This window comes from Phyllobates terribilis, unplaced genomic scaffold (genome assembly GCF_046119375.1).
Source record: "Phyllobates terribilis strain yellow unplaced genomic scaffold, ASM4611937v1 Scaffold_7__3_contigs__length_470593459, whole genome shotgun sequence".
In the NCBI taxonomy this organism is placed as follows: domain Eukaryota; kingdom Metazoa; phylum Chordata; class Amphibia; order Anura; family Dendrobatidae; genus Phyllobates; species Phyllobates terribilis.
The window spans coordinates 45,888,490-45,900,328 of NW_027362767.1; the positions used below are offsets into that span (position 1 = coordinate 45,888,490).

Here is an 11,839-nt window from a genome sequence, read left to right on the forward strand (position 1 = left end):
ATAGGAATTAGTAACTGCCAGACCCCAGTGGCGGCCCCTTATGAGACCTCCCATTGGTGGCCTCTTATGAGACCCTCCCATTGGTGGCCCCTTATGAGACCCCCCATTGTTAGCCCCTTATGAAACCCCCCATTGTTAGCCCCTTATGAAACCCCCCATTGGTGGCCCCTTATGAGACCCTCCCATTGGTGGCCCCTTATGAGACCCTCCCATTGGTGGCCCCTTATGAGACCCTCCCATTGGTGGCCCCTTATGAAACCCCCCATTGGTGGCCCCTTATGAGACCCTCCCATTGGTGGCCCCTTATGAGACCCCCCCCCATTGGTGGCCCCTTATGAGACCCCCCCATTGGTGGCCCCTTATGAGACCTCCCATTGGTGGCCCCTTATGAGACCCTCCCATTGGTGGCCCCTTATGAGACCCCCATTGTTGGCCCCTTATGAGACCTCAGTGGCGGCCACTTATCACACACAGGAGGAACCAATCCTGCAATCCTCCTATCCCTACATCAGGCCGTAGTCAATTGACCCTAAAATCTGGACACGGCCGGCTCCGCCACATATACATATATATTTCAATGCAAGAAAGAGGTAAAGCAGCTGCCAGGCCTCTCTGGCTGCCACTTTTCTTCTTTGGGAAAAGGATGGGATATACAGTACATATGTGATCCTTTATCCTCCAACATCAAGGAGCCCAAAAACACATCAGATCCTTGGCCGTTACCATCAAGAGCAATGGGTCCAGACAACCGGCCTGATGGGTCATAGATGATCACTTCAGAAGTGTTAATATCCAGGAGCTTTGTTTATTTCCAGAAACAGTGTTCCCTCCTGTCCATCTGCGTAGAGGTGAATGGGGCTGAACTGTAATACTACACACGGCCTGAGGACAGAGATGGCGCTGTTTCTGGAAGTAAGCAGCCTTGTTTTTCCATCCCTAGACAACTGTCTTTAACGTTCATGATAAAGAAATTTCTGAGAATCTGAGGCCATGTTGGTTCCTCCCCAATTAAGTATTTTAATCCCGACCGGGGACTGAATCTGCTATACATCAAACCAACACTTTGTGTTAATTAATCTTGTACTCAGACGGGGGTGCGGAGGTTAATTCATCGGAGATCTGTCGGGAATGTTTTGTTCATTCATTAAAGTAACAGAAGTTTTTATTTTGAGTTTGCTACTTATGTCTTCTAACCAGGAGCTTCAGGAATGGACACTGAAGAATTAAAGGGCTCAAAGTGACTGCAGATTGCTGAATCCTGACAGTGTCCAGTATGCCCAGTGTCGGGGGCATCCGGTATGCCCAATGTCGGGGGCGTCCGGTATGCCCAGTGTCGGGGGCGTCCGGTATGCCCAGTGTCGGGGGCGTCCGGTATGCCCAGTGTCGGGGGCGTCCGGTATGCCCAGTGTCGGGGGCGTCCGGTATGCCCAGTGTCGGGGGCGTCCGGTATGCCCAGTGTCGGGGGCGTCCGGTATGCCCAGTGTCGGGGGCGTCCGGTATGCCCAGTGTCGGGGGCGCCCGGTATGACCAGTGTCGGGGGCGTCCGGTATGCCCAGTGTCGGGGGCGTCCGGTATGCCCAGTGTCGGGGGCGTCCGGTATGCCCAGTGTCGGGGGCGTCCGGTATGCCCAGTGTCGGGGGCGTCCGGTATGCCCAGTGTCGGGGGCGTGCGGTATGCCCAGTGTCGGGGGCGTGCGGTATGCCCAGTGTCGGGGACGTGCGGTATGCCCAGTGTCGGGGACGTGCGGTATGCCCAGTGTCGGGGGCGCCCGGTATGACCAGTGTAGGGGGCGTCCAGTATGACCAGTGTAGGGATTCACCTCCATTTCCAGTTGCAGCGAGCACTCACATGACCACAATTCTGCAAACTTGCTGTCAAGATGTGCTGATCCCTGGGGGTCCGACCACTGGAAATTCTGCTGTTCTCATGACGCCGAGCACTTAACTGTCTCGAGTAGTTCCACTGACAATAATTGGAGTGGTGGCTTGCATCGCTCCATTCTAAGGGGGCACTTCAGAGCGGTGGGACCCCCAGAACTTCTGGCGGAGTGCTAAGTTGCATACTTTTTCCCAGGAATTATTGCGAGAGAGCATCCTCCACATTCAGAAAAGTCATGATTCTGCTCCTGCCATTGCAATGGGGAGGGAGTGTTATCTGTTCTCCTACCCAAGGCACCACTTACCCAAAAATATAGGACCGAAAACCAAATGCAAATAGTCGGGGAAAGGACAAAAAATGCTGGCAAATAGGCTACATACTGTATGTAATTTCTGTACCTTGACTGCCAGACTCCTCCACATCCCAACTATAGACCTCAATGGAAAAGAATCAGTGCTTTATATACCAATCAGTGCCCGTATACCCCAGAGTGCTATGAAGGATTCCTGCCATATATACAGTTATAATGTATTGATTTTGTTTTCGCAGAGTCAACTTTCCCAAGCCCTGAATGGATTGTCAGACAGAGCAAAGGAAGCCAAAGAATTCCTGGTTCAGCTTAGAAACATGGTCCAGCAAATCCAGGTACAGTTGTCAGCTGAGAAAGAATCAAATCACAAGGTTAATACAATATTTGTAATGTTATTTACTCAATATGACAGACTTATTATATTATTGTGATGACTGTGTCCTGGATAACTACTACAATACTGCCCCCTATGCACAAGAATATAACTACTATAATACTGCTCCTATGCACAAGAATATAACTACTATAATACTGCTCCCTATGTACAAGAATATAACTACTATAATACTGCCCCCTATGTACATGAATATAACTACTATAATACTGCTCCTATGTACAAGAATATAACTACTATAATACTGCCTCCTATGTACAAGAATATAACTACTATAATACTGCTCCTATGTACAAGAATATAACTACTATAATACTGCCCCCTATGTACATGAATATAACTACTATAATACTGCTCCTATGTACAAGAATATAACTACTATAATACTGCCCCCTATGCACAAGAATATAACTACTATAATACTGCCCCCTATGTACATGAATATAACTACTATAATACTGCTCCTATGTACAAGAATATAACTACTATAATACTGCCTCCTATGTACAAGAATATAACTACTATAATACTGCCCCCTATGTACATGAATATAACTACTATAATACTGCTCCTATGTACAAGAATATAACTACTATAATACTGCCCCCTATGCACAAGAATATAACTACTATAATACTGCCCCCTATGCACAAGAATATAACTACTATAATACTGCTCCCTATGTACAAGAATATAACTACTATAATACTGCCCCTATGTACAAGAATATAACTACTATAATACTGCCCCTATGTACAAGAATATAACTACTATAATACTGCCCCCTATGTACATGAATATAACTACTATAATACTGCTCCTATGTACAAGAATATAACTACTATAATACTGCCTCCTATGTACAAGAATATAACTACTATAATACTGCTCCTATGCACAAGAATATAACTACTATAATACTGCTCCCTATGTACAAGAATATAACTACTATAATACTGCCCCCTATGTACATGAATATAACTACTATAATGCTGCCTCCTATGTACAAGAATATAACTACTATAATACTGCCCCTATGCACAAGAATATAACTACTATAATACTGCCCCTATGTACAAGAATATCACTACTATAATACTGCCCCCTATGTACAAGAATATCACTACTATAATACTGTTCCTATGTACAAGAATATAACTACTATAATACTGCTCCTATGTACAAGAATATAACTACTGTAATACTGATCCTATGTACAAGAATATAACTACTATAATACTGCTCCTATGTACAAGAATATAACTACTATAATACTGCTCCTATATACAAGAATATACTATAATGCTGCCCCCTATGTACAAGAATATAACTACTATAATACTGCCCCCTATGTACAAGAATATAACTACTATAATACTGCTCCTATGTACAAGAATATAAGTACTATAATACTGCCCCCTATGTACAGAATATAACTACTATAATACTGCCCCTATGTACAAGAATATAACTACTATAATACTACCCCCTATGTACAAGAATATAACTACTATAATACTGCTCCCTATGTACAAGAATATAACTACTATAATACTGCCCCTATGCACAAGAATATAACTACTATAATACTGCCCCTATGTACAAGAATATAACTACTATAATACTGCCCCTATGTACAAGAATATAACTACTATAATACTGCTCCCTATGTACAAGAATATAACTACTATAATACTGCTCCTATGTACAAGAATATAACTACTATAATACTGCTCCTATATACAAGAATATAACTACTATAATACTGCCCCTATGCACAAGAATATAACTACTATAATACTGCTCCCTATGTACAAGAATATAACTACTATAATACTGCTCCCTATGTACAAGAATATAACTACTATAATACTGCTCCTATGTACAAGAATATAACTACTATAATACTGCTCCTATATACAAGAATATAACTACTATAATACTGCCCCTATGCACAAGAATATAACTACTATAATACTGATCCTATGTACAAGAATATAACTACTATAATACTGCTCCCTATGTACAAGAATATAACTACTATAATACTGCTCCTATGTACAAGAATATAACTACTATAATACTGCCCCTATGTACAAGAATATAACTACTATAATACTGCTCCCTATGTACAAGAATATAACTACTATAATACTGCTCCCTATGTACAAGAATATAACTACTATAATACTGCTCCTATGTACAAGAATATAACTACTATAATACTGCTCCTATATACAAGAATATAACTACTATAATACTGCCCCTATGCACAAGAATATAACTACTATAATACTGATCCTATGTACAAGAATATAACTACTATAATACTGCTCCCTATGTACAAGAATATAACTACTATAATACTGCTCCTATGTACAAGAATATAACTACTATAATACTGCCCCCTATGTACAAGAATATAACTACTATAATACTGCCCCTATGTACAAGAATATAACTACTATAATACTGCCCCTATGTACAAGAATATAACTACTATAATACTGCTCCTATGTACAAGAATATAACTACTATAATACTGCCCCTATGTACAAGAATATAACTACTATAATACTGCCCCCTATGTACAAGAATATAACTACTATAATACTGCTCCTATGTACAAGAATATAACTACTATAATACTGCTCCTATATACAAGAATATAACTACTATAATACTGCCCCTATGTACAAGAATATAACTACTATAATACTGCTCCTATGTACAAGAATATAACTACTATAATACTGCTCCTATGTACAAGAATATAACTACTATAATACTGCCCCTTTGTACAAGAATATAACTACTATAATACTGCCCCCTATGTACAAGAATATAACTACTATAATACTGCTCCTATGTACAAGAATATAACTACTATAATACTGCTCCCTATGTACAAGAATATAACTACTATAATACTGATCCTATGTACAAGAATATAACTACTATAATACTGCACCCTATGTACAAGAATATAACTACTATAATACTGCTCCTATGTACAAGAATATAACTACTATAATACTGGTTGTCCAGGTGCCTTTGCTATCATTGTATGCTCCAGAGTAACATTTCCTTCTGCTGCTGTCCTGTGACTTTCCAGCTGTTGATGAACTACATCTCCCAGTTAGGAGTAATCTTTCAACAGCTGGAAAGCTGCATGTTGGAAACCGCTGCTTTAGACTAAGTGCCCACGATGCAGAAATGCTGCATATTTTTTTCGCTTCTCCCTGGCAGAAAAAACGCATGTGGATTGTACATGCAGATTTTACATGTGTTTTTCCTGCCAGGGAGAAGCGCTTGTCAAGCGTTTTTGCATGCGGGTTGTCAAGCGCTTTTGCAAGAGATTTTAGCATCACTTGGAAAGTGCTTGGCAACTTGGTCACACTATATAAATCCATGCAACCGGCATGAATTTATAGAGTGTGACCAAATTAATAGTTAAAAAAAAAGAATAAAAATGGTAAAAAAGAAAACACATTATACTCACCTTCCGATGGCCCCCGGTCTTTTCTCCGGTGCGTCCCGTGTCTTCGGCGGCTCGCGGTGGTGTAAAAGGACCTTTTATGATGTCATTTAGTCATGTTGACAGGTCACGCGACCGCCGACGTCAGCGGTCGCGTGACCTGTCACATGACTAAATGACGTCATGGAAGGTCCTTTTACACTATTGCGAGCCGCCGGGGAGCCAAGACTCATCGCTGAGGAGACCTGGGGCCATCAGAAGGTGAGTATAATGTATATTTTTTATTTTATTCTTTTTTTTTTTTTTACAGGTTCTATGATACCCGGGTCTGGAGGAGAGTCTCCTCTTCTCCAAACCCGGGTACCATCCGCACATTGAACCGTGTGATATCCGCATGTGCACATGTAGTGATGCGGATATTATGCGATTCAATGCAAGTCAATGGCGGCAATTACGCTGCGTGTCCACAAAATTAATGGACATGCTGCGTATTTTTCCGCAATGATAATCCACAGTGGAAATTTCCCCAGCATGTGCAGAACACATGCGAATTATCATTGGGGACCAGGAGGCAGGTATTACCTAGCGTTTTTTAAGCGTTTTCGCTGCGGAAATTCCACGGCAAAATCACTTAAAAAAAACGCATAGTGGACACACAGCCTTACAGGGGACAAAGAATTGAAAACCATCGTCTCTGTATCTCCGCATCTTGCACTTGTTAGATTATGACATGAAGATAGATGTTGATGTTCCCTCCAGTCCGTCATCCCCTTAGCACCATGTGTTGTATTTTGCAGGAGAACAGTGTGGAGTTTGAGGCCTGCCTGGTTGCACAGTGTGACGCTCTTATTGATGCCCTTAACAGAAGGAAGGTGCAGCTTCTTGCACGGGTTAATAAGGAGCACGAACACAAGCTGAAGGTCAGACCCCAGTACAATGCCGAACCTCCTGATATCACATGTAATGTGCCCGCTTCTTCTCCTCTCGCATAGGACTGCAAATATTTCACCCCTCTCCGGCTCGGACTACACATATCTATCTATCTATCTATCTATCTATCTATCTATCTATCTATCTATCTATTATCTATCTATCATCTATCTATTATCTATCTATATTCTATCTATCTATTATCTATCATCTATCTATTATCTATCTGTCTATTATCTATCTATATATCTATTATCTATCTATCATCTATCTATTATCTATCTATTTATTATCTATTTATTATCTATCTATCTATATATCTATTATCTATCTATCTATCTATTATCTATCTATTTATTATCTATTATCCATCTATCTATCTATTATCTATCTATTATCTATCTATTTATTATCTATCTATCATCTATTATCTATCTATCTAATCAAAGTGCCAGAATTACGGGTTTTTTTTGTCGCTGCAGCATTACAATAAAGTGCAATAACGGGCGATCAAAACATCGGATCTACACCAAAATTGTATCAATAACAACACCAGCTCGGCGCGCAAAAACAGGATTTTTTCTTTCACCACTTAAATAAAAAAAAAGAACCTATACATGTTTGGTGTCTACGAACTCGTAATGACCTGGAGAATAATAATGGCAGGTCAGTTTTAGCATTTAGTGAACATGGTAATTGGAATTTTTTTTCCCCATGTATTCCAGTACACTATATGGTAAGATCAATGGTGATGTTCAGAAGTACAACCCATCCTGCAAAAAAAACAAGCCCTCACATGGCCATATTGACCTAAAAATAAAAAAAAGTTATGGTTCTGGGAAGAAGGGGAGCAAAAAACAAAAACGCAAGGCCGTGAAGCTGTTAAATTTGATATCATTTTCTTAATTGCGGCATTGGTGTGCTGCCTCCATTTTTTTATCTATCTAACTAATTTCTATATCATATCGATCTCATATTTACTTATCTCTCTGTCTGTATCATGTATCTGTCCATTATTACATCCTGAAATAAGATTAAGTCGGGTGATTTTTATACTATATATGTGACGCGCCCCCTGGGCCGCGCGGGGAACCCGGAACTGGGCCTTTTGTGGGACGCTGGGGGTTGTAGTCACCGTGGCGGCGACCCGGTCCCGTGGCTCAGGGTGGTCAAACCAGTGGCAGTCTATTTGTAAGGTTTTAGGTTAATTGTCCTACTACGCCACCCGTGGATTGCGGTCAGGGATGACCGCCGCTGCAAGGCAGACCGCTGAGGCTGGTATTGTGGGTGCAGCAGAGGGTAGTACAACTCCCCACGGGAGGAGTATGGCCTCAGGGCAGTGTAGAGTGAGATGATGGGAGTGATGGTGCACGGGCGTCCCAGTACTAGTAGTGCTGACGCAGTGAGAAAGCACAGAGACAAGGTGTTGCAGTTCAGGTTCTTTACTCACAGTTCTCATCCAGGTCACTTGTGCACAGATAGGACCGCCCGAGCCGTGCTGCGTCCACCAGGCAGGGGGGCTCGATCAACCCCCAGGAAATTCCGGAGTGTGGCACAGGACTCCCTTCTATCCTTTCGCCAGCCGCGTCCCACCAGTGACACTACTTCTGTCCAGCTGCCTCGGGTCTTCTCCTGGGAGGACTGGGTGTCCACTTCCCTGACCCTATGTGGTGTGCCTTCCTAGTAGGTGTAGTGAGGGGTCGCACCAGTAAATGGTCACGACCACCGGTTCTTGGTTAAGGATTAGTCACCTCCACCAACTTGGGATCCGGTACCCTGTTCTGCCAACCCGTCACCCGCAATCTCCTGGGTCCTTAGGGTTCCTTCTGCTTTCGTGTCTCTGGGCCTTTCTACACTTTGGGTACTTCTCTTTCTTTGCTGTTCCTTTCTGTTTCTGTTCCTTTCTGTTTCTGTTCCTCTCTTCTGGCTCCGGCCTTCCTCCTAGGCCTGCCTCGTGGAGCTGGGCCCAGACTGAGCCACAGCTCCCTGTCAGCCCTCTCTGGCTGAACTCCTTCTCTCACTGAACTCACTTCTTCTCTACTCCCAGAACTAAGATGGTGCCCACCTTATATACCCTCCCCTAGTGTATGAGCCCAGGTGACTTGCAACCAATGGGCTCCTACCTATGCTCAGGAACCGTCCCCTCCTGCTCCTACATCACTGGGTATTCCTCCCCCCTCCCCACTCCAGCCAGGGACATGGTCTGTTGTGCCTGCATTACTGTACTAATGGGAGCACCGTTGAGCTGTCCCCCGGAAATGGGGTGTGTGTGATGCATGCAGCTAACTGAGTCCCGGTCCACACTCCATCCTTACCCGGGAGTGGGATATCACACCTCTGGTTGAGGTGCAATACCTCTGTAGCGACCGAACCCTCGGGGCGCTACATATGTCTGGCTGCATTGCTGTTGTATGCACCAAAAATTTTTGAATAGTGATGGGATTTTTTGAGCATAAGCCAAAATGTGCACCAGAAAAGTGGTGTAAAAGCCTTAATATATGTCACTCTATGTATCTATCTTATGTTCATATAGCTACATATCTGTCTACAATGACGTCTGACCATTTATTTATCTCTTATCTGTTCCTATAATGTCCCATATCAGTGTATTGATCTCTTGATAGTCTCATCATTCTTCTATCTAATACCCATTTGCCTTTCCGTCCCTCCATCACTCAGTTTATTACATCCTGAACTAAACTTCTATATTTCATCCATTTTCCATCGTTTCGTTCTGTTCTTCCTCCCTGGTACACGAGCGTTTCGCAATCTATATGAACAGAATTTTTCTTTCTTGTGAACACAATCAGCATCTGCTCCATAATGTTAGGAGCCGGCGAGGATTTCCAGTCCGGCTGCGCGCGGCGCTCTCCGGGGGAATCGGCTTGTCTTTCTTCTGGATCTTTCATGTTTCCCTGTGTTCCTGGTCCCCGGTGTGTGATCCGTTTTCTGTATCTGTTCCATCGCTCACCGCCGGATAATTAATCTTATTCTATCGTTTCCTGGAGAATGAATCAGAATGATTTTATAAATGTGGATCCTGGAGGCAGCGATGGATCCAGGGCGCATTCTGCGTCCACCATCACAGACAACCTTACATGTTTACTGCAGAATGAAGCAACTTTGCCTATGGTTCCGATAAAAAAAAATCTATCGTTTTGTGTATACAGCTCCCGTACTGACTGATTTGTCTCCATGGTAACAGACTACAAACATACCCTGTGTAGTCTGGTAATTTGCTCCTATCACATTCTTTCCTAACGTCTTTTATCAGAAGGTCGAGGATTGCAGGATCGGGTTCTGATCCGCGGAATTCTGGGGTAAATAGGGAAAGCACTGTGTGACATGAGGTGGACGCGCAGATGAGGCTACGTGGTCACCGGCGGTCAGAAAGGAGCGCCGTCCATCTTACATAAAGGAATCTCATCAGACTTTACTAGTTGGAGATGAATCGATAATTTTTCCTTTCTGCTCTATCTCAGGTTGTACGAGATCAGATCTCTCACTGCACGGTGAAGCTGCGGCAGACCACCGGACTGATGGAGTACTGTCTGGAGGTTATAAAGGAGAACGATCCCAGTGGGTTTCTGCAGGTGAGCGGTGGGTGCCTGGTGCTCTATATAGGGGGCGCTGTGGACAGGTGTGAGGGAGCTGCAAATAATGGTGAGATATCGGGGTGCTGCCTCAGGTGAGGGCCAAACTCCAGACTACACACAGTCCTAGGAGCCCCCTCCATAGGTCCGGCACCGGGGTCCACAGAGCTACCGGGGAGTAATCATGGCGGACTGTGTGTCCCAGTCATTACTGTCCCCTCATCTCCCTGTGTCCCAGTCATTACTGTCCCCTCATCTCCCTGTGCCTCGGTCATTACTGTCCCCTTATCTTCCGGTGTCACGGTCATTACTGTCCCCTCATCTCCCTGTGCCACGGTCATTACTGTCCCCTCATCTCCCTGTGCCACGGTCATTACTGTCCCCTCATCTCCCTGTGCCACGGTCGTTACTGTCCCCTCATCTCCCTGTGCCACGGTCATTACTGTCCCCTCATCTCCCTGTGCCACAGTCATTACTGTCCCCTAATCTCCCTGTGCCACAGTCATTACTGTCCCCTCATCTCCCTATGTCATGGTCATTACTGTCCCCTCATCTCCCTATGTCATGGTCATTACTGTCCCCTAATCTCCCTGTGCCACAGTCATTACTGTCCCCTAATCTCCCTGTGCCACGGTCGTTACTGTCCCCTCATCTCCCTGTGCCACGGTCATTACTGTCCCCTCATCTCCCTGTGCCACAGTCATTACTGTCCCCTCATCTCCCTGTACCACGGTCATTACTGTCCCCTCATCTCCCTGTGCCACGGTCATTACTGTCCCCTCATCTCCCTATGTCATGGTCATTACTGTCCCCTAATCTCCCTGTGCCACAGTCATTACTGTCCCCTAATCTCCCTGTGCCACGGTCGTTACTGTCCCCTCATCTCCCTGTGCCACAGTCATTACTGTCCCCTAATCTCCCTGTGCCCCAGTCATTACTGTCCCCCTCATCTCCCTGTACCACGGTCATTACTGTCCCCTCATCTCCCTATGTCATGGTCATTACTGTCCCCTAATCTCCCTGTGCCACAGTCATTACTGTCCCCTAATCTCCCTGTGCCACGGTCGTTACTGTCCCCTCATCTCCCTGTGCCACAGTCATTACTGTCCCCTAATCTCCCTGTACCACGGTCATTACTGTCCCCTTATCTCCCTGTGCCACAGACATTACTGTCCCCTCATCTCCCTGTGCCACAGTCATTACTGTCCCCTCATCTCCCTGTGCCACGGTCATTACTGTCCCCTAATCTCCCTGTA

At 44.2% G+C, this 11,839-nt stretch overlaps 1 protein-coding gene across 13 annotated transcripts in view; it reads left to right on the forward strand.

The window, feature by feature from the left end:
- The window catches only part of TRIM9 (tripartite motif containing 9), an 87,292-nt gene that overhangs the window by 59,193 nt on the left and 16,260 nt on the right, over positions 1–11,839 (forward strand). For 8 of the 13 annotated variants that reach the window (XM_073638493.1, XM_073638495.1, XM_073638500.1 and 5 more), the window contains exons 2-4: positions 2,428–2,559; positions 6,858–6,980; positions 10,473–10,583. In XM_073638493.1, the coding sequence (XP_073494594.1) occupies positions 2,428–2,559; positions 6,858–6,980; positions 10,473–10,583 (366 nt within the window). The remainder of the gene's footprint in view (positions 1–2,427; positions 2,560–6,857; positions 6,981–10,472; positions 10,584–11,839) is intronic. The other 5 variants (XM_073638496.1, XM_073638503.1, XM_073638504.1 and 2 more) reach the window with 1 other exon arrangement.